Source organism: Bidens hawaiensis, unplaced genomic scaffold, assembly GCF_021521415.1.
Source record: "Bidens hawaiensis isolate Kalapana, Puna unplaced genomic scaffold, B.hawaiensis_p1.1 tig00026279_1, whole genome shotgun sequence".
Lineage (NCBI taxonomy): Eukaryota > Viridiplantae > Streptophyta > Magnoliopsida > Asterales > Asteraceae > Bidens > Bidens hawaiensis.
In genome coordinates, this window is record NW_027505067.1 from 126,813 (window position 1) to 150,737 (window position 23,925).

The 23,925-nt window shown below is 35.0% G+C and overlaps 3 protein-coding genes and 1 pseudogene across 4 annotated transcripts; 3 read left to right on the forward strand and 1 right to left on the reverse strand.

Annotated features, from left to right (window-relative positions):
• Nucleotides 1–1,209: 1,209 nt before the first annotated feature.
• LOC143610427 (putative WRKY transcription factor 26) lies at nt 1,210–3,699 on the forward strand. The gene is made up of 4 exons (XM_077084912.1): nt 1,210–1,627; nt 1,714–1,794; nt 1,987–2,537; nt 2,773–3,699. The coding sequence occupies exons 1-4, from the start codon at nt 1,376–1,378 to the stop codon at nt 3,344–3,346; spliced, it is 1,458 nt and encodes a 485-aa protein (XP_076941027.1). The 5' UTR covers nt 1,210–1,375; the 3' UTR covers nt 3,347–3,699.
• Nucleotides 3,700–4,541: 842 nt separating this feature from the next.
• Nucleotides 4,542–5,785, forward strand: LOC143610431 (protein WHAT'S THIS FACTOR 1 homolog, chloroplastic-like). The gene has a single exon (XM_077084915.1). It carries the CDS (start codon nt 4,617–4,619, stop codon nt 5,439–5,441), a length of 825 nt encoding a protein of 274 aa, XP_076941030.1. The 5' UTR covers nt 4,542–4,616; the 3' UTR covers nt 5,442–5,785.
• Nucleotides 5,786–6,747: 962 nt separating this feature from the next.
• LOC143610428 (aldose reductase-like) lies at nt 6,748–10,420 on the reverse strand (annotated as a pseudogene). The gene is made up of 5 exons (XR_013149585.1): nt 10,211–10,420; nt 9,188–9,353; nt 7,352–7,558; nt 7,192–7,263; nt 6,748–7,109 (listed from the first exon to the last, which is right to left on the reverse strand). The product of XR_013149585.1 is annotated as an aldose reductase-like (transcript).
• A 9,820-nt stretch (nt 10,421–20,240) lies between these two features.
• On the forward strand, nt 20,241–23,925 carry LOC143610425 (patellin-6-like). The gene is made up of 5 exons (XM_077084909.1): nt 20,241–20,602; nt 21,219–21,507; nt 23,034–23,158; nt 23,333–23,474; nt 23,555–23,925. The coding sequence occupies exons 1-5, from the start codon at nt 20,241–20,243 to the stop codon at nt 23,816–23,818; spliced, it is 1,182 nt and encodes a 393-aa protein (XP_076941024.1). The 3' UTR covers nt 23,819–23,925.

A 23,925-nucleotide genomic window follows, 5' to 3' on the forward strand; every position in this document is an offset into this window, starting at 1 on the left:
AGATACCTTCTGGAAGGTTGTCTGATGTGCACAATCAAGGTTGCCCTAATCCTGATTTGGATAAGGACGAGGTTGATTATGTGCACGTATGATATGCGCTCACCCTGAGGATGCGCGGGGTCTTCTCTTTATTCTCACGCGCAGATATTTCATGCGCAGATGTGATATGCACGAGCATGTGATATGCGCCGCGCGCTGATGCGCTGCGCGCATATGTGATGCGCGAGCATATGTGTGCCTGGGCATATGATGCCTGAGCATGTTTTGTATGCGCCATGCGCATAGGTTTTGGCTTTGTGCCTTCATAATGTCTTTATCTTGTGGGTTGACCCGCCTTGCTTGGTGTTGAGGCGGGTACATACCTCTTCAAAGATAAACTAGAGATAAAATTCATTCATTCATTACTAGAAAACTGGGTATTTACGATCACATTTTGTGGTCACAAAATTGTAGCAAGTGACGTGTTACAACCGTGACACCACCAAAAACTCGGTGAGAAAAAACATAGAAACGGTAACATTGTGATCGTTTTGCAACTGACTCTCTTTGCAAATATATTATGACTTATTTACAACTTGTGACGTTTTTGCAACCGCTTACCTTGTTATAAGTTGCTACCATTTTGCGACCACAATGTATTTTTAATTAGGAGGATTTGTTAAAAATTATTTTAATTAGTTAAGAGTTAGCTTAGTTTTTTTCTAAAATAAATTGTTGCTTCTAAAGCTTAAAAAATGTATAAATGAATTGTTCAGTTTTGAGATTGGTGATCCAATGACAGAAACAAAAGTCTTTTCAAATGAGAAGAAATTTGTCGTATAAAAAAAATAAAAAGATGGTGCAATAATGTTCCATTTATTAGGATGTATAACCGAAAATAAAGTCCTTGAAAAATAATTATGACAGAACATCAAATAATTGCTTACATCATTAATGCTTGCACTTGATGATGGCTTGAAAAGTTCTCTATATATTTCACTCCAACTGTCACTATCTTTAAAACCAAACCAATGATGCACGAACTGGTCCAGATACGAGGGTTCAGTCTTTCTTGAACTCACCCATTCTAGCTAAACACCAAGTCAAAGGTTTTCCTAAAGAAATAGTCAACCGTCAAACTTCTTGTTCTTGTTTCACATAAAGTCAACACAAAATCCAACCTTCCCAGAAGCCAACAAAATAGCTAAATTCAAATCATTTATAAACAACTTCATAGACCTTCAAATCCAAAAACAAACAAGCACACACACACAATCTCAATCTAGAGATCTTTCTTTGTGATCTTTGTCTTTCTAAACTTTTGACTATATATCATTTTTTTCATACAAGAAATATTAGATAAAGAAAGTTAAAACTTGCATTAATACTAAACATCATGGATGCTTCAGGTGCAAGATTGAACACTTCTGCTTCGGTTTCTCGACACGAAATATTGAATTATTATAACTCTTTTAGCAATCTTGTTGCAAATGATAACATGAATGAAGAACCGAATTCTTCGGGTTTGTTTGATTTCAACGATGGAATTGAAAGTTCAAATCAGTTTCTTGCACCCTTTCCTCCTTCTTTCACCCCTACATATACAAATCAGTTCTTTGATTCTCCTTCTTTCCTATTCAATTCCAATGTAAGTTTTTGTGTTCAAAGATTCTAACTTTTTTTATTTTAATAGGGTTTCGATTTTTAATGTGATTGGCTTAATATTTGTTGTAGATTATTTCATCTCCATCAACAGGAAGTTATTTTGGTTATGATCTTGAAGAGGGAAAAACAAATGTTTCAAGACACAACATGGTATGCAATTTCCTTATATTATGAAAACTTTATATAAATTTTTTAGTTGACTTTTCGGTTAATGAAACTTTGAGTATAGTCAAAGAGACAATAACATTGATTCTTGTTTTTCATTTCTAATAATTATAAGTGTGTGATCTAATGGATCTATGTTAGAGATTGAAGATCCTTATCTTTCTTATATTGGTGTAGGAGGAATCAATGAAAAGTCAAGTTCTAGAGTGGGATGACAATAGTCAACCCAAACAATTTGGCATCTCCGTTGAAATCAACAAGATAAAATCAGAACCAGAACCAGAATCGGCACAATCTCCACATAAAGGTGAAAAACTAGACTCAATTCAAGCTAGTAAGAAACATGGCAAATTTGAAGATGGTTATAACTGGAGAAAATACGGACAAAAACAAGTCAAAGGAAGCAAAAAACCGCGTAGTTACTACAAGTGTAGTTATCCTAATTGTCCAACCAAGAAGAAAGTTGAGAAGGATTTAAATGGGTATATCACTGAAATTATTTACAAAGGGAAGCATAATCATCCAATGCCACAAAATATGAAGAAGTCATTGTTAAACTCATTCCAAAACTCATTGCTTGATTACTCGAATGATAAAAATCATTTTGAGTCCACCTCTCAAAATTCATTTGCTTCCTTTGGAGAAGACGAGTACGATCAAGACTCTTCGGTCAGTAAATCAGGCACCGACCTTGAAAATGAGTCCGACCTGCCCAACGCTAAGAGATGGTATAGTTGCATTCTTTTATATACACATCCATTTTTGTTTTGTGGACTTTGTCATAAATGAGACAAAAAAAACTATTTTTGGTCTTGCTAAGTGAATAAATGATGTTTTTGTTTCTATTTGAGACAAAAGTGACAATACATAATTGCTTTGAGACAAAATGAATAATTATTTGAGACAAAATAACCTTAAAAGTGAATACATAATCTAAAGACTTTTTTTACTTCTCTACTACAGGAAAATAGATGAGGATGAGAGTGAAGCGATGTCGCATGTTGGGAGTAAAGCTGTTCAAGAACCGAAGGTTGTTATAGAAACGAAAAGCGAGATTGATATTCTTGATGATGGATACAAATGGAGGAAATATGGACAAAAAGTAGTTAAAGGGAATCCGAATCCAAGAAGCTACTACAAATGTACAAATATAGGTTGCCCAGTGCGAAAGCTTGTGGAACGAGCCTCGCATGATTTACAATCCGTGATCACAACCTATGAATCCAAACACAACCATGGTGTACCTTCACGTGGCGGCAGATGTTACACCACCTACCAACCACCTAAGTCTAACACCACAACAACTAGCAACAACTACATGCCCATGACATCTAAGTCTTTCCAAGTCTACTCGTATAACATTCATGGTATGAGCGGTCTGGCCAATAACAATGGTCAAACATACGTTGGTCGAAAGTTAGAGAAATCAAACAGGTTTGGTTTCATGGAAAATTCGTACCCGACTCAAGATTGGAAGGTTCTATCAAAAGCTAAGGAAGAACCAGAAAATGACTTTATCTACAAGTACTCATTTTAGACAAAACTCATAATGATTCTTGAATTTGTTGTAAAATTATGTACGTAGAAAACAGACATTCATTTTTTAATTTAATGATAAATACAAGTCAAAAGTACCGCTTAACACAATATGCATGAAAATCCCATTTGAGAAAATCGATTAACTTAAGTATTAATTTTGTGCAAATTGTTAGAATAGTGGATTGATTTGAGGATGGTTTTGTGGTTCATTTTGTGAGGGTTCGGTTGATTTTTGTGAGGGTTTCCACTAGACCAATTTTAGAAAACTTAGAGCTTGGACATCATCGATATCACATGACACTAGTGACCAATTTTACTACGTTAAGTGACATTAAATATTTTAAACTATGAGGTATATAATTTGAGAAAACAGCAGTTTTTGTCATTGTGGTTTGATTAAATATGCGGTTTTAGTTCAATAATTTTAAATTTACGGTTTTCGTCTCTAATAGTTTTTTTTTCACTTACATTTAAACCCGACCCAACTAACCCTGTTAACTCTGGTCGTTAAATCCATCGGCATGCCCCTCACGTTTTGTCCTTAATTGGTTCTGTAAACGTTTGGCCCGTTTATCTACCAAATGTGTCATGATCGAAGCCACTAGAGATGAATCGTAATTCTCGTTTGTTCGTATAGGGTTTGTGGAACACGAAGGAAAGAACGACGAAGATGAAAATGGGATTTGAGAATTAGGCATGGGTTTATTTTGAGAGAAAAAAGGACAAAATTGCCCCTCACGCTGATGAATATGATGACGAGAGTTAACGAGCTGGGTCGGGTTTAATTACAATTGATAGTAAAAACAAAACTATTTGATGAAAACCACAAATTTAACACTACTGAACTAAAATCGCAAATTTGATCAAACAGTAAGAACAAAAACCAAAATTCACTATAAATATTTTGACACTTAGGCTTGAATAAACTTCTTTTAATGTTCTACTTATTAAAAATCAAATCTACAAATTAATTTACAATTAATATAAAAATATATATATAAATAGCCCACTAGAATTAATTCAATAATATATAACATAAAAGTCAAAACAGAAAGGGCTTATTTCAATTCAAATTAGGAGCACAAATTGAAACAAAAAAAAGCCCTAAACTAAACTTTTACCAATTGGTTCTTAACCTTGCTGAAATTAGTTCTTTCTGCCAATTGGTATACATCAAAAACATTCTTCAACAATTTTGAGTATTGATTCTATTTGACTGAAGCTACAAATCTTATTTCTGCATCTGTGCACACCAACTGTTCGACGAAATGCTTCAAAGAGTTTTTCCACCAAAAATAAAATCTTTATCACATTGGTACCACAACCCATTTGGGAAATCAAGCTATATGTTACTTCAAATCATGCACAAAACCAGTGTTGGAAGAAGGCCTATGAAGAAAGTATACCATAGAGTACATGAACTAGACAAAGCCATGGACCTCCGAAAGAAACCGACCGCAATCTTGAAACTGAAATCGATTATCCAATCACAAAAGAATCAGTCTTTGTTACTTAGGGACCTTGAGAAAGAAGTTGGCATTATTCAAAAATGGAACTTTATTAATGTTATCAAAAAGAATCCGTCGATTTTTTATGTTAGTAGCGGTTATAAGACGCCGCCTGCGGTCATGCTCACTGCGAAAGCTAAAAAAATTGCTGATGAGGAAGTGTTGGCTAATGAGCTAATGGAGCCTGTTTTGGTTAAGAATTTGAGAAAGTTGTTAATGTTGTCGGTTGAGTGTCGGCTGCCGCTTGAAAGTATTGATTTTGTGCAGCCTGATTTCGGTTTGCCGGTTGATTACAAGGAGTCGTTAATTCCGAAATACCCCGAGTTTTTTTCGGTTAAGGATCTGCACGGGAGACGTTATCTTGAACTGGGAATTTGGGATTCGTCACTAGCGGTTACAGCCCGTGAAGAAAAATTCATGCTTTCAAGAATGTTGGACACTGGGAGCTCGAAACGGGCCCGGATATCAAAAGATGGAAACTTTCCGGGCCCGTTTGCGTTTCGTTTGAATTTCCCGGTTGGGTTTAGACCGAACGCGGGGTATCTTGAACAACTTGAAAAATGGCAGAAAATGGAGTTCCCGTAGCCTTATTTGAATGCGAAAAGGTTTGAAGTGTCGGACCCGAAAGCTAGAAAGAGGGTGGTTGCAGTGCTTCATGAGGTACTTAGTTTGACTATGGAGAAGCGGTTGACTTCGGGTCAGTTCGATGCATTTCATTCGGAGCTGAGGTTACCGGCCCGGTTGTTGCTTTGTTTAATTAAGCATCATGGTATGTTTTACATTACTAATAAGGGTGCAAGAAGTAGTGTTTTTCTTAAAGAAGGTTATGATGGGTCAAAATTGGTTGATAAATGCCCTATTTTGACTTTTAGGGATAAGTTTATGGAACTCACTGGTAGGAGAGATATTGAACCAACTTCATGTACTACATGTCCATGAAATGAATTTAAAACCCTTTTTTTATATTTATTTTTGAATCATATGGTAGTTGGAATCCAAATTCTGTGAATATTGGTACTGTAAATATTGATGTTGATCATCTCCTTTTGAAGTTGCACAACACTAGTCTAGCAGCTCAATCCAAAATTTGCAGCTGCTTTACTTGTTTGAACTCTAGTAATTCCACGCCTTTTAACCCACGCCAATAAACAACACGAACCCTCTTTCCCACAAAAGGTTACTAAACCAAATCATTCTTTTGATAAACGTTCCATCAACAATAACATTAGGGCATTTAGCAACCTGATTTGCAGCATTTATATTAGCCATATCAGCTGTTCCTTGATTTGTTTTGGTTGAAGAGAAAATGTACGCCCCACTACGACGTCTATATGGCCGCTCTCCTAGATTAGGATTACTGAACACAAGGTTATCGCGGTTCTGGTCTTTAACATCTTCATTGTTATTCTTACTTGCTTTGTGGTTGTAATAAATGAACCATGTTGCCAACCCGGTCATTCAAAAGCCGTCTTTGAGACTGTTAACGACAACCGCGCTGCAATTCCCATCTTGCTTTGAGACTGTTCCCATCTTGCTTTGAGACTGTTAACAACCGCACCTCCGGCTGCAATTCGCAGTTGAATGCATGGATTGCATTTGCATATGAACTAATACTATTAATTCTATAACTTCCAAATCCTGAATCATCATGTATAAAAAAACCCAAAAATAGATGTTTAGAGCTATAAATAAAACTTGACATAAAGCTATAAAACAGGTACACCACAGTACATTACTTTTATTCATGAACATACAACCAAAATAACCAACATTTCTACAACATATCACATACAAGTTCGATTTATATCATCCGTCCGGTTCGTGTTCATACTTATTCTAACTAAAAGTGAGTTATTTTTTCAGTCTTCATGATCTCATACATCAGTTACATACTTATTCTAACTAGAGGTGATGGTCATTTCAGTCCTCGTGATCCCAAACATCCGCCACGCTGCGGTACGGTCCATCGTTCTTGTTCACAAACAATTCTTCACCGTCCAATACTCTTTCCTGACCCAGGATGTTACTTAAAACATCAAAATCCTGTTCTGGTATCACCCAATGGAAGACGTCCATGTTCTCTTTGATTCTATCAGGGTTCGTCGATTTGGGTATTACACTCGTCCCTCGTTGGATAGCCCACCTCACAAGCACCTGCCCGGGACTCTTGTTTATCTTCTTTGCTATCTTCTCCACCGTCGGTTCATGGATCAGATCTCGTCCATTAGCTTGGGATCCCAGTGGCGAGTACGCCTATAACATCAATACAACCAAAGAGGTTAACTTTAGCTAAAGCAATATATGTTAATGTCGATCGGTTTGCAAGTTATGTTACCGTGACATGGATTCCGTGTTTTTGGCATGCTTCTAGCATTTTGTCATTTCGCCATCCCGGATGCATTTCCATCTAAAAATCCAAACGAAATGCGAAACACGAAATTATGAAATGTATAATATGATGTGAATGGAATTAGATTTGAAGTGTCTGGTGTTACTTGGCAAACAGATGGCATGGTTTTAGCAAAACTTGTGAGCTTATTGAGCTTCTTTAATGTGAAGTTGCTTATCCCGATGTCTCGAACGAGGTTTTGTGCTACAAGTTTCTCCATTTCTCTCCATACGCCTTCCATGTCGAAATCCAAAACCTCCCCTGCCTTTGGAGGTCTGCTGGCTCCGTCTTTAAGACGGAATGGCCAGTGGATCTGTAAATTTAGAATGAGGTTCATATAAAGATTATGATAAAATAGTTTATAAAGCTAGTTTGGCTAAAGAAAGACGACCAACACACTATCCAAACACCACTCAATGTGTGGCATAACCCGTGCAAGGTTGTGTTTTATATTTCATATGGCTCATATGATATCCGTATTGTATGTTTAACTGTTTGGCTAAGAACCACGATCGACATATCAAACACCACTTGATTTACGTTATAGCCCGTATATATAAGGTTGTGTTGCACGTATCAAATGGCCCAAGTGATATCCGTAACTGGACATGGCCACTATGACATATTTGACTAACACATATATAACTGACGTGACAACTGAGAAAGCCGTGACTCGTATGACAATTCTTCGCTCACAAGGCGAATATGATGTCATGGCCCATATGATGTGACAAACATGCTGGAGTACATATCTAATGTGGTGTCTTTTTAGTATCATCATGATAAAAACTCTTGTAACATTTATCCTAATATTATTCAAACTAAAGAAGATAAGAGTAATATACTAGCATACAAATTTAAAAACAAATATAAAATAAATCAAAGAGAAATAAATAAAACATATAAAAAGCTCAACCAACATACTTAAATTAAACCTTAAAACACAAGCACAAAGTTTAGCATTCAAAAATCATCAAGTTTAAAGATATCTTGATTCTCTCCAATTGGTTGGACCATAGGTGCGATGATTTACTTCACGGGCGAGGTCTCTGGTTCAAGTCCAGGATGGCCCAGCTGCGCCAGGGAAAAGAATAGAAGAAGCGTCTGACTCCTTCATGCATGCTACACTTGGCTCGGGGGATATAGCTCAGTTGGTAGAGCTCCGCTCTTGCAATTGGGTCGTTGCGATTACGGGTTGGATGTCTAATTGCCCAGGCGGTAATGATAGTATCTTGTACCTGAACCGGTGGCTCACTTTTTCTACAAAAATAGAATACTTTTCATTTGATTTCTTCAACTATTGATAAGAATTCAGAAGTCAAGTTTCATTTAAAGTAATTAATCATTTTGACTGGCTGTTTTTACGTAAATTATAAGTAGAAAAGCAGTAGGAATTAAAATGAACAGTGCAGTAGCAATAAATGCAAGAATATTTACTTCCATAATCTCATCGTTTTTTTTTTCAAAATAACTCGGGATTTAATCCCATAAAGATGATAAATCTTTCACCTGTCAATTCAATGAATGCATTACCTATCGATGATCTTGAATCGGATCAATATCATGAATAACAATATCTGAGCTATTAAATTAATTCGTCGTCGAGAATTGAATAGTATAACATACGAACATCTTTTATCCATACTGAATCCAAAATGGGATTCCCGGACCAATCAAAAACCCCTTTACTTTATTTATCCTTCTTTTCTTTATTTTCTATAACCTACCTTCCTTAGGTCTTCCTTATAGAACCATCAAACGAACTCTAACCACCCGCCCCAACTACAAAAACCCAACAAACAATACAAGCGAAGTGGAATGGAATGGAGGATGGTAATATTTAGGATTCATTAAAAAATCAAGAATACATTCCTGGGAGAAAGCCTTCGCGTATTGGGCACTAATATTTTTTTAACGTCAAATTAGATCGGGTAATCATTACCAGATAAAGATCAAGATAGATAGTCAAGCTCAAGCTCTTGAAGGGTGTTTAAGAGTGCCGGACGAACGCGTTCTGGGGACAGGTCACTGCACCATAACTTGGATGTAACAAAGAGATCCTTCCTTTCTACTCCAGCATCCATGGCTTCCTTAAGCCCTTTCCCTACCTAATAAATAAATAAACAAATAAGTTGTTTTGGCACATATATATCATCAATTATAGGTCATGCTATGGCTACACAACCCCTGATTTAATTCACACCATTACACTCATTCACAAAACACTCAGACGGCCTTTGTGAAAATGTCAACCTTTAAAAATTATTGATGAAAACGGCCGTAAAATAATATGTTGACAATAGTTTTGACTCTAAAGTCAAAACCATTAAAAAAATGGTCATAATGGCCATTTGAGCAATATCTAGACGATCGTTCTGACTCAAAACACTGTCAAAACAATATCGTCATGACTCAAAATATTGAAAACACTGCCAAAACAATATTGTCCTGACTCAAAATGCTGAAAACTCAAAATACTAACAATACTGTCACAACTACATCGTCCTGACTCAAAATACAAAATACTGGACTCAAAATACTGTCTGATTAATATCGTCCTGACTCAAAATACTGAAAACTTCTTGTCAAAACAATATTGTCCTGACTCAAAATATTGAAAACACTATCAAAACAATATTGTCCCGACTCAAAATGCTGAAAACTCAAAATTCTGACAATATTGTCACAACAATATCGTCCTGACTCAAAATACTGTCTGACTCAAAATACTGTCGGATTAATATCGTCCTGACTCAAAATACTGAAAACTTCTTGTCAAAACAACCTTTGAAAACTTTATGTCAAAGGACCGTCTAACCTCTATACTCTATTTAAAGAGGCCGTTTAAACCTGACTCAAAATACTGAAAACTACTTTTTGAAAACAGCCGTCTAACCTCTATCCAAACAGCCATTTAAAGCAGTAAAAGATTAGATATCAAAGGATACGTGTATACATAGCATACCTCTTCATGAACACCATACTCCCATGCAGTATCAATATGTCTATAACCCGCTTCTACAACAGCCGTAGCAGCCGAGTTCGAAGCTTCTGAACCCAACTTCCACGTCCCCAATCCAACGGCCGGAATTCGGTGTCCGCTCAACAACACAAACGAGTACTGTTCTTCTTCCTTTGCTCTTAATGTTGACTGAGCCATAATAATAATATTATTGTTATTCGGTTAATACCTCAAAACTTCTTGTGTTGATATCTTTGTTTCATATAGTAACCGAAGAGCTTGTGGCTGATGAAATCAATATGAAGGTGTACTCTAACCATGGCTAACGCGTAGCTCATAAGTTTCAGTGTGGATTGTGTTCTTGCCACGTTAGGGTTTTTGATCATCGATTTCATTGCATGGATTGTTATTGCTGGCACACACGTGGCTAGCTTGTGTAAATCAACATGCATGTACATATATATTTTATGAACATATGTATCTATATTCTGTCCAGTATCCTTCCTACACATATAACAAATAAATGTGTAGATACACTTTTAAAGATAAAAAGAGAAAACATATGAAAAAAATATTATTTTTTTCTGAAAGCCCAATAATATTAAAGCAGGAAAAGGGGCTTAACAACGTACAAGAAAAGAAAATATAAATCTTATAAGACGGAAACATACACCAAACTATAACGGGAAACTCACACAACTAAACATGTATCATTTCTTCAATTTCAAGTTCAAGCGTTTACTTTTGTTCTTTATCCACCAATTTGATGTTAATTTTTGTTATTTACCGTCTTTGACACCGAAAGAGAAACACCATTAAATATAAAATCATTTCTTGATTTCTAAATCATCAAGAACTATCGTAACACATTTTCTAGGGGCGGCAGCCCTTAGCAGGGTCTAAGGGGCAGAGCCCCTGGCTGGGGTCGAGCTGCCAGGTCAGCTTGGAAAAATTTTATTTCCATTAACTATCGTAACACATTTTCCATTATAATTTCGAATCATTAATTAATTTGCTAACTCAAAAGTTCAAGGGATGAATTGTAATTAATTCATTCTTTTTCTAAGTCGGGACTGTTCTGTCATTTTATTAAACTTTCTAGTTCGTTATTCAGTCTTTAACGAATTGACTTATCTTAGCGAACTGGTCATTTGTAACGAACTGAATCCTCTAATGAACTGGATCTTTGACGAATCCGTCCTTGTACGAACCAGTCCACATAGCGAATCAGTTCAAGTAACGAATTGGACCTTCTAATTCGTTATCTCCTTTAACGAATGGCTATAATGAAATGGGGGGGTTAATTCATTATCTTTTCCTTAACGAATCAGGACACGAACTAAGGCTAGTTCGTTATCTTTCCTCAGCGAATCTACTTAACGAATCACCCTTAATTCGCTAAATTCTCGTTAGAGAAGTAGGGTTAGGTCAGGGAATGTCAGAACATTCCCTGACATACCCTTAACCTCGTATTACTTTCCCGGCGCTGTCATTGCTGGAAAGCCGCCGGAAAAACGCGAACTCACCGGAAAAAAACGATTTTTAACTCGTTTTTCACCGTTTTTCGCCCCATTCGATCCGAATCTGAGCTAGGGTGATCCCTAAGCTCATCATAGGTTCGGTTTATACCCGATTCCACCCGGATCTCGTGATTTAAACGGTTTAACGGTGTCATCTCTTCGTTTCGCAACTTTATCTAATGGGTTAAGCTCATACAATATTAAACTATCGTTACCTCGGGTCGGTGCTCGGGTTTCCTTCTTGATTTCGGCTAGAGATAAGGAAGAACTAGAGAGAAATCTTAAGTGTGTGTTTTGGGTGGTGTATGGAATATGTGTGAATGAGGATTAAATGGATATTAAGGGTTTATATATTTATGGATCATGGGCTTAAGCCCATGGTCTTTCCTTCTTTCTTTCCTAACCCAAGTCCATAACCCATATTCATTTACCCAGCACTGGCCCAACTCGTATTCTATTTATCTAAACCGATAACGACCCACTATGAAATAACGAAATTTATTTTTATTATAATAATCGAAAGTAGGATGTTACAAACATGTGACCGTCGATATAGATTGAATAGCTAGACATTTCTCATTGTTTTTATGCTTACTTGGAAGATCGAGGATATCTTTGACCGAATCAAAATATACAAGATTTGATCATTTAACCTAATCATGAATAATCAACCAAACCCATTTGACGACCTTGCAATTTACGAATAGATGTGAAGTTCCATCATTAAGACCTATAACACGCATGTGTATTAAAGAAGTAAAAAGTTTTTAAAAGTGTTTTAACTATTATGTTATGAACCCACCTATGCCCAATCAAATAGCCCGTTACAGGTTCAAGTAGCCCAATTAAATGTTCCAACAAACCCTTGATGCATGCCATAAGTCTGATAAACGAGAGAACAAGGGCATGACGAGTTCGAATTGTTTTTTTAGTTGTAAAATAGCCATCGGATGGTGGATTATTCGTGGGAGTTTGTCGTACAATCACTAAGGCGGTAAATCGACAACAAAATATGGATTTAAACAAGATCAAATGGCCACCATTTAAAACTAACTTTGTTTATTTGAAGGGTGGAAATGAATTAAACACCGACATTGGAGGCATTATCAATTAGAAGAGTGAGTATTCCTTCATCGACGTGCATGTGTGATGTGTGAAAGTGAATAGGAATAAGTAGCTCACTCGTATCTATCTTGCGACTTGGCAAAATTCAAATGGCCATTCTCACTTTATGGTGCAAATCACCGTCCTTTTCTTACAACACAGTAGTCGATCTCTTGGATCTCAAGGTGCACTAACAACATCCACAATTTACAATGAGGTTTCAAGGGCGGGCAGTATTCATGACAACTCTTAAGTGCATTTGACGTGCTAGCAATGATAAGGTTTTCAATATCAAAGCGGTATACGCTTTCAAGATAATGAAAGAGATCAAAATGAACGGTTTCAAGAACAAGGCTAAGATTAAAAACCTATATATGTCCATTTGATGTAAGTTTAATGCAAATTGTAACCTCGGATGGGTCTAGTTACTTGGTAGAATCAAGTCGTTTTTTTTATATTATTTTTCGTCATTAAAAAATAATTATTTGATATTGTAAGTCCCCCCGGGGCGTCGCCGATCGATACGAGATCCGCACGAGGTCTATGAGTGTGGAATCCTCCTAGACTCGTTTAATGGTGTAGAAGACGAAGAACACGATTACACACAAACAAACACACGAACGGGATAAACGAATCTGCAGATCCTATAATAACCAAACTATGTTACAAACCGAACAAAAACAAAGACACGGCCGACCCGAGGTGAGCTCTACCTCGGGCCGTCCCACACGAACCTCCCTCTCTGTTTCTCTCTAAACAATTGAACTGAAACACAAAAAACTCTAACTTTCTGGATACTAAACCCTAAACAAGACACACATATATATAGAAAACCAACTTCGCGAGCTTGGGCTTGGGCCAGTAGGCGAAGTTGTTACAACTTCGCTATTAAACAAAAGATCATCTGTTACAAACACAAAAGATTATATGTTACAAAACATGCACCAACAGATATTATTAGTTTAATTTATTAAAAGTTTTAAAAATGGTGTAATGATTAAAGTGGTAAATGTTTTTAACAAAGTCAAAAGTACCAGGGTGATTAAAAAGTTAAAGTTATATTAAAGTTAGTGTCTATTTTAAGTTTTAACTCTCAAATTTTATTTTATTCTTTTAGCGGCTGTGAACTTTTATTAAACAACAAAAGAAAAATAATCTAGCACGCTTTAAACTTATCTCAAGTGTGGTTAAAATTTTAAACGTAGTAAATCAAACCTAGATAGCCTTTTGCTAAAACCTTTTGTTTTTATAGAAGTCTATAACGTGTTGTGTTTTAAGTTTTTTTAACAGAATAAAGTTGTCTTGGGTTAAATAAAATATTAACCACGTTGCAAAACCGAAAACAATTATTAAGTCAATTATTTTAATGAGACAAACAAAGTTTAAAAACTTTAACTGCTACCAACAAAAAAACAAGAAGAAAGTACAATGGGATATATCAATATCAACCCTATACGTTATATAATAAAATAAGTTATCATGATTTTGATCGTATTATTGTCAACTCGTCCATCATGTTTACTTGATCGTATTATGTCTTGATTTATGACCAAAACAAATACATTTTTCATAGTCGCTTTGCATAACTTTGGATTAAACCTAAAACCAAAACATTACTAATGACTAATTACTTGTTCTTTATGAATGTGTGTGATCCATTTTCACTATCTGCTATAAGAGATTAGATATAATCCATAATAAAATATAGGATTTGTTAAATGTGTCTCATTTTCCTAAATTTTTATGATACTTGAAAACTAATCAATGAGGTTTTCCTTTTTTTTTCCATTGAAGAGAAATGAACCTAATTAATCACAAATTTGGTTAGGTCGTTACTAGCAAATGGAGACCGATAAACGTAATCCATGACATCAGTCCCACTCTCCTCTCTTATAAATACCAATAAAGAGCTCAGACTGCTTTCTCATTCAATAATACTTTACTCTCGTACTTATTTTACTTAAGAGAAGCCAATATTGATTCTCACGTCAAATGATGTTTACATGAAGAATCACCATCCTGTAATGAGACCGATGGTGATTTGTTTTCCAGGATTGACCATTGTAGCTTGTCAGTGTTTTCATAAAAAATGTGAGTTTATAGAATATATTCGGATATTGCATTATCCACTCTACGTTGCAAAGTTACATGTATCCATAAATCATGTGATTTGTTTGATGACATTGCATTGTGCATCGAAACTTTTGTTTAAGAAAAGTAGTAATTTGCAAACATTAAATTCCTTCTAGAATACTACTCATGCTACAAACTATTTGAGCTTTAACAAGTAAAATTGAAACAATAGGATGCTTTTAGCACAACACAATAATATATTCATACGGAAGTAGAGTAATGTTGTTTAAATAACTGGAAATTAGAAGAGAAGCAGAAATATAAAGGAAGAGACAAAGTGATGAGGGGTACAAGTGATAGTGCATGGGGACAAAAGTGTATTGTTGGATTCAGATTTCAATGTTGTAAGAAATTCTGGTCTGAAAAAGTAATGGGAATGGACAAATTTTCAAACTTAGAACATGTGTAGTGGCAATGTTGCCACCAACATTTTGACCGAAAACGCGGGGTACACCGCCCCCCTGCGTTATGGGATATGTTATTTTGGCTGCGTTGTATACAAAACGCAAGAAATGGCACACAAATCCAAAAAAATAGCTGTTGGGGCCATTTGGAGCCGTTGGGTTTTAAAAAAAATAAAATTATATTAATTATCCGTTGAAGATATATCCGGTGTGTGTGTGTATATATATATACCGGTTGGTGGAGGATCGGAGTTCGTTGAACAGATGAGGATGAACAGATGAAGATGAGGATCTGGAAGCTGATGAGGATCGGAGTTCGTTGGTGGAGGTCCGGTGGTGGGGATCTGATTGGAGGTCCGGTGGTGGAGATCTGATTGAGTGTTTGTGTTTGTGGTTCATATTTGATATAGGTGGGTGGATATGGGTTGAGATAGAATAGTATTATTTATGTTTTTTTATTTTTAATTTGATGTATTTTTTTTAATTTAGTTTAATGTATTTTTTATTTGGAAGTTTAATGTAATTTTTTATTTTATGTTAATTTATTTAAATGATTTAGTATTTAAAAAAACAAATAAAATTGATAATGACTGGGCGCCACGTGGGCGCATAACCTCTGGTAGTGGAGAGTTATGACTACAACCTGTTTTGTACAAAACCATAACTCTGACTGGGCGCCACGTGACGTATAACCCCTAATAGTGGAGTTTTATGACTACACATGGTAAGAGGCCAGGACTTGGTGTTATGATGGGATTTTAAAGGAATGACATATGCCCCACTTCACAAATTATTTCCTATACTAAATTTCTGATTTATATTTTATATTATATATTAAAAAAGGTTTTTTTTAACGATTAACAAATTCGAGTCAGTTATGGAGTCTATGAAATACACGTGATGATAAAGTCTTCAACGGTATTAGTTCAAACCCTCTAGGATTATGGAAGAAATAAAAATTGTAAGCTTTCTTTAGGTAACTTCTAGATCAAAGAGGTTGGGTGTTAATTAAGACAATTGGTGTAAATTAGACATAGCAAATATGTAAGTTACTTTCTTTTGTCTTTGTTGTTTTCCGACGTTTTGTTGATCCCTTATGATTTATTATATCGATATTCAAAAAAAAAAGTTTGTACACGTACGCCCATTGATAAAAGGGAATTCATGCCTGCCTGAAGTCGCAGAAAGAATTGATGACCTGGTCTATCATCAATTTCTAGTGAAATTCGTCGTCTGAAGGTTTACCATGATAAAACCCTTAAACCGCATGTGACATTGTGTCACGAACGAAATTCGAACCGATAACCTTTACTATTTTTTAGAAAGTCAATGGGGTTCAACTTTTTTTGCTTTATGAGATAAATAAAAATTCCTGTATTGTCAAATTTCGATTCTATTGGTTTTTTTGCTTTATGAGATTGCCTCAAATTTGCAACTGTGCTTATAATTCAAAAGTTGCTCTTTAATTTTACAAACTTTATTCATTCTTATTAGAAACATTTTTAACTTTCGGTTGACAATAATATATTTACAATTAACGGTTAACTTTTACAATAAACTACACGTTAATTTGAAGACAAAATATTGTTTAAAGCTGAAAATATTTACAACAAACTTTATTTAATATTACAATTTATTAAAGGTAGTCAATCATTTTGTATAGCAGCATCTCTAACGGGTGGTCCTTCTTCTTTATTTTTTTTTCTTTTTGTTTCTTCTTTTTATCTATTTTTGTATTAGATCGTGATCGACAAATAGTTTTGTTTCAGAAGAAAAATGAGGGTGGTGGGGAAATGGGGTAGTTTGGAATAAGATGAACTATGTTATGAATATTGATACCTTACATGATTCTCTATTATTTAAATTTAATATATTAATTAAGTTTATCTATTATTTGGTTTCTTTAACATATTATAACTAGGTTTCTTTAGAGTTAGGCTAAATGTACATCCCTTGGTTGCTTGTCATACCCTCCCCCCTTGGAAAAATCAACTTTCATATTAACCCTTAAAATCATATAATTACCAGATTAGCACAAAAGTAAGGATGTAATATTATTTTTTTTACAAGTTGCGTTTTCTTTTTATGATTTCGAGTTTAAGGATTTGGGTTTCGGTTTTAAGGTTTAGGGTTTCGGTTTTAGGGTTTAGGGTTCGGTTTCGGGTTTAGGTTTCGGTTTCGGGTTTCGGTTTTAGAGTTTCGGTTTTAGGGTTTAGGGTTCGGTTTCGGGTTTCGGGTTTAGGGTTCGGTTTCGGGTTTAGGGTTTAGGGTTCGGTTTCGGGTTTCGGGTTTCGGGAATAGGGTTCGGTTTCGGGTTTAGGGTTTTGGGTTTAAGGTTTCGGGTTTTTGGTTTATTTTGTAAAAGATAAAGTGGTAACATAAGGTATATTATAAATATATATACTATTAAAATTAAAAAAAGATATTATAAATATTTGTAATATTAATATTAAAAAAATAAATTAATAGTAATACTTGATAATTTTTAATTTGATATATGTAGTGGAGGTTATCAAATGAATAAAATGTTGTAGGGACTAATATGTATATAAATAATGTCAAGAGCTAATTGTAATTTATGTAATAAGTTCAGGGGGGTACATTTAGTAAAAATGGAGTAAGGGGGGGTACGTTTAGCAGCACCCTTTCTTTATTGTTTATCTTATACTATTTTATGTGTTTCCTTTTCCTAAAAATTGTAATCGTTTAAAGAAGAAAAATAATAAGAAAATTGTCTCAAGTTTGGTTTCTCATATTCTCTTTTGTTCTTGAAGCCTAACCCACTCTACAGGTATATCGGGAGATTGACTATCTCGAATCGGTCTCTATCAAATACCCTTTTACTTTGGTTTATACTTTTGGCTTATTATAATCATGGATAATTGAGATAATTTATGAAGTTAAGAAATTGCTAATTTATTATAATAAATATTTTGATGATGGAAAAAAGGTATAGATGACAGTGATTATCCACAAATATAAAATGCCCGTGAATGATGATTTACTACGGAGAACATAAAAATGTGGTATGGTGTTACAAAAATGATAAGTTTTTTCGATGCGTTTTTTTTTTGTTTTGTTTTTGAATTTGTTAAATATTATTGGGACTTTTCATTGGATTTTTAGAATATTTTCAATGAACTCTACTACACGGGTATAATCAACAAAGGTGTTAACTCTTCCTTTATCACTTTTATCTCAAAAGTCTTAGATTCGACTTCTTTTGATGATTATTGTTGTTGAATCTTATTAGATGCATTTACAATGTCATGTCCAAGACGCTTGCAAATCGTTTAAAAGCAATGTTGCCCTTAGTTGTTAATGATGTGCAAAGTGCATACATTAAGCGTAAATGTATTCTTTATGGTCTATTGATTTTTTAACGAATTGCTCATGTTTATTAAATTAAAGGAAAAAAAGAACAAAAAAAACTATGTTTTTCGAATTTAATTTGAAAGGCATTTGACACAATCAATTGGAAAATTTTGGTTTCTGTTTGCCATATATGGAATTCCCAGCTATTGCAATAATAGATTGGAGGATACCTTAATTATAAAAATCAAATTGAAGTTCCTCAAGGAGATCAAAAATCAAACCAAAATTCGTCTGGGAGATCCATTAGCAGCGTTCCTATCCATTATATGTATGGAAGCGTTGCATGTATGTCTACAATCGGTTTGTGAAGAAGGTTGTCTCCATAATATATAAGGTTGGCGATGATGAAGCGATGATCTTGCACATGAATAATGCATATGGGTATAAGAGCATTAAAGTGTTGAGTTTGACACTTATGGCGATTTTAATAGCCCCGTAAACCACATGCGCCCACTCTTATGCCAATTTCACGCCCATGTAGTGTGCAATGCTCAATGCCCCAGGTCCCCAACAAGCCAATGTGGCTGTTCGACACCCTTCTCTAACGTCCACTCAATGGAGATGTTCAGTGCCCCAACAAGATGATGTGCTATTCCGCGCCCCTCTCTAATATCCCATACACATAACCATACATCCAACATTTCCTCGTCTCTCTCATATTCATTTTTGTTCAGTTTTTTTATTAAGATACATAAACTAACATTTAAATATTTTTCCGACCCGCTAAACAACACATTCTCTAAACCTAATATTAAAATAACTCTTGTATATATATATACTTTTGTTATCCCTACACACAAAAGATATTTAAAAGCTAATTAGTTGTCCTTTTTAATGTGATGCAATGATAGGAAGTTTGGATTTTTCAATGGAGACCCATTTCGATTCCCACTTAACATATTAGGAGGGCATGAGTGACTCAATGAAAGAAAACCGGGATCTTTGTGATCTCCTATTCGATCTTGATAGCGTATAGGTTTTACCATCAATGAGTCTTTAGACTAGACGATCCTCGAAATTAAAAATAGTTGGAGACACTTAAAAGCTTTGTATAGCTGGTTGGGCCAGCTGACGATAGTCTTTTGCAATTAATTCGCTTCATACAAAATACCTAGAGAATTTTGATCATTAAAAAACAAGCTACTCTATAATTAATTAAATAAAACTAATTCAAAACAAAACAAAAGCCATATTAAGATATTTATCAAATGATAGTAATATTTGTTTGAACTTTGAACCAATAGTTACAGAATATTACATGGACCCACTCAAAAATATAAAAAAAGAAAAAAGAAATCACCGGCAAACATTAATCAGGTCACCTCAATTATACAGTGAGCTCTAACCCCTTTACTCCACCCATCACATTCATAGCCCTGTCTCTTTCTTTTTCCCTTTATTCACGCCACTTCAAATCTTTATATATCTTCATAATATTAATATTATCATCTGGCTAATCTTCAAATCTTCTAAACATTCAAAAACTTAATAATAATAATGGAACCTTTACTCAACTCCGCCACCACACCCCGCCGTACGCCGTCGTTTAAGGAAGACACCTACCACCTACACAACCTTAAACCCTCCGAGAAGAAGGCCCTTCAGGAGCTCAAAGACAAGCTCACTGCCACGTCGGACGCCACCGACGCGTCCATGTGGGGCATACCGTTGTTTCCGACGTCCGAGAAGGCTGACGTCATACTTTTGAAGTTTCTAAGAGCAAGAGACTTCAGGGTCCAAGATTCTCTCAACATGCTGGTCAAGTGTCTGACGTGGCGGAAGGAGTTCGGAGCTGACAACATTGTGGATGAGGATCTTGGGTTTAAGGAACTTGAAGGTGTCGTGGCTTACATGAACGGGTATACTTACATCTCTTAAATGTAATCTATGTATTATGTATATAATTAAATTAAAAATTTGGGTTGTTTTAAATTAACATAAAAATTATGTTTTATGCATTAAAGGCTTGTACGGTACAACTACTTAATGCATACCTTTTTTAAAAGGTTATCCGGAATTGTTGCTAAAAATGTGCTTCAATTGTTGCTAAAACTTTTAAAAAAGGTTGTGGGGGTGTCATTTGTAAATATAAATTGCAGTGTGGGGCCCATTGTTTTGATTTGTTTACGACGACGAATTTCTTGTGTTTAGAATACCGTGTTTTGTAAATTAGACTATTTAGACTATCGTATTTCTCAAATTTATGTTGTATTAACCGGGCCCACTTTGATTTCATAGTTTGACTTGAGTGTTCCGGTTTATTGTGCATATGAATCTAGTGAATGTAAATATGTATTGGTTCACGGTTTTTAGAACTAAAATTTAAATTTTAATATACATTATAAATTATAAATGTATTCTTAATCCACATTATAAAATTTAAATTTATAACTTTTATAATGGCTTTTATTCTTAGCCCACATTTTGCATATAATGCTACGTTTATCATTTGTCTAATTACGTTGTGTCTAATAGGTACGATAAAGAGGGTCATCCGGTGTGTTACAATGCTTATGGTGTGTTTAAGGATAAAGAAATGTACGAGAAGATTTTCGGAGATAATGAGAAATTAAAAAAGTTTTTAAAATGGAGGGTTCAAGTTCTCGAAAGAGGGATTAAAATGCTTCATTTTAAACCTGGTGGGATTAATTCAATCATTCAAGTTACCGATCTTAAAGATATGCCTAAAAGAGAGCTTAGAGTTGCTTCTAATCATATTTTGTCTCTCTTTCAAGATAATTACCCGGAAATGGTTGCTCGCAAGGTAATATTATTTATTTATTATTATTTCTTTTATATAAAAGCAAGTTTTGTGCTTTAGTGACTTGTACGGTACAACTCTCTGAGGCATATACTGTTTTCATAAATCAAAACTGTTAACGGAAGATTTTGCTTGAAATGTGCTTCCAATTTGCTAAAACAGTAAAATTTTAAAAAAGTTGTTTGCATTAAAGAATTGTACGGTACAAGTGTGAAGTGTACAACTCAATGATGCGTAGATAATGGGCTCAGTTTGTTGCAAGAGGGTTACCATTTACCAAGTTAGTGGTGTTTGAAAGTAATTGAATTGTGGAGTTTGTAACTTGTACAGTACAACTCATTGAAGCTTACTAATTATTGGAAACTTAAATATTTTTATATTATTTTGTTCCATGATGATTACTCAGAAATTGTAACCCCACTAGTAAAAGCTAGTGTGTGAAAATGGTTACGATAATATTGTGTTTAAACAAGTTTGTGCATTGGTAGGTTGTACTTACGACTTATTGACGCATGCTGATTTTTGGAAAGTTAAATGCTTTTAGTTTATCTTCCAAGACATTTAGTCAGAATTATGAATATTTTATAAATTTTATAAATTTATAAATACTAAATCTCCTTCCACCTAGAAAAGTTTATTGGTACAGTACAACCAATGATGCACATTGTAGTAATGTTAAAAAAAATGTTTGTGCATTGGTGGGTTGTATGGTTAAGTCCAATTGGTTGGTTACTTGGTTGTTTATTATCATTTATTTTTTCACTTTAAAGTATAAACCCAATTGCAAAATTTATCTTCAAAAAGTTTTTTGGTGGGTAGTACGACCAAAACAAGTTATAGCGAACTTCGAGAGCCGAATAATACGTTTGTACTCAATGAGTTAATTAGAAATGGGTAGGCGGTTACGTAACCGCCTTCGACAGAATCTTCCAAGCAAAAGGTACAAATGTATTATACGGTTCTCTCGCGACTCTAAGCATTTCATGATTTCTCATTTGAATGCCTACCTACAAGGCTACAACCATGCCTAAAGTTGTGTTGTGCATCATGATTTGTACCGTACAACTTATCAATGCACAACCGTGTGTGTATACACTTTAAAGTCTTTACTAGATTTTTTAAATTTGAAACAAAACCATGCAATGATTGGAATTTTGTTGGTATACGTTGAAATTTTAAAACAATACAAGTCTATGCATTGTGGTCTTGTACAGTCCAAACAAATAATGCACATTGGAGACTTGTACTGTACAAACGAATCTTGAACATTTCAGAACCGGATAATATGTTAAGTTGGATAAATAAATTTGAAAAGTGTAACACAGTGCATCAGTGTCTTGTACCCATCAGTTTTCCGAATAAAACACAAAAGTTGACCCAGCAGGCTTTTGTTGTGTAGCCAGTTGTTTAACATGCATTGATAGTTGTACCTTGTTATGAACTTTGGTTTATACATTATAATATTATATTGTTATATGTTAGTATGTAACAATATAACATTGTAACATATTATTAATTTTGGTGTGTAGATCTTCATCAATGTCCCATGGTACTTCAGCATGTTGTATTCTATGTTTAGTCCATTTTTAACTCAAAGAACCAAAAGCAAGTTTGTGCTTTCTAAGGAAGGAAATGCTGCTGAAACTCTTTACAAGTGAGTATGTTTTATTTTTTTTTTTAAATGTACAAGTCTTGTTGCACAAAGTACAACACATGTATTTGGTAGAATTATGGTTGTGTTTTTGTGCAAATTGAATTATTGTACCCACATGTTTTGTTTATTGTTTACATATTGATAGTGTACTATAATGTACTCTCATAACTTTAGGTACATTAGTCCAGAGGATGTACCCGTACAATACGGTGGACTGAGTCGACCCAGCGATATGAACACCGGTCCACCCAAACCCGCTTCCGAGTTCCCGGTCAAAGGTGGAGAAAAAGTCAACATTCAAATCGAGGGCATTGAGGTAAGTCAAACCAAATTTATTTGCACAATATATTGACTTGTACGTTATGCATTGAATGTAACATTGCTCGTGTTATGTAGGCGGGTGCGATGATAACTTGGGATATTGTGGTTGGTGGGTGGGATTTGGAATATAGTGCCGAGTACGTCCCGAACGCGAGCGGAAGCTACACGATCGCGGTGGAGAAGCCACGGAAAATGGACCCCACGGAAGAAGCGGTGCATAACTCTTATACTACAAAAGAAGCGGGAAAGCTCGTGTTGTCTGTAGATAATTCGGCTTCAAGGAAACGAAAAGTGGCGTCGTATCGGTACCTAGTAAGGAAATCTTCGGTTGTGATGTGAGTTTGTTTTGAGATATGTTGTTGTGGTCTAATTTAGTAGTTTTGGCCTGACAAGGTTGTAATATGAAGTTATGTGTCTTTGTAATATGTGACTTGTAAGTTTAACAA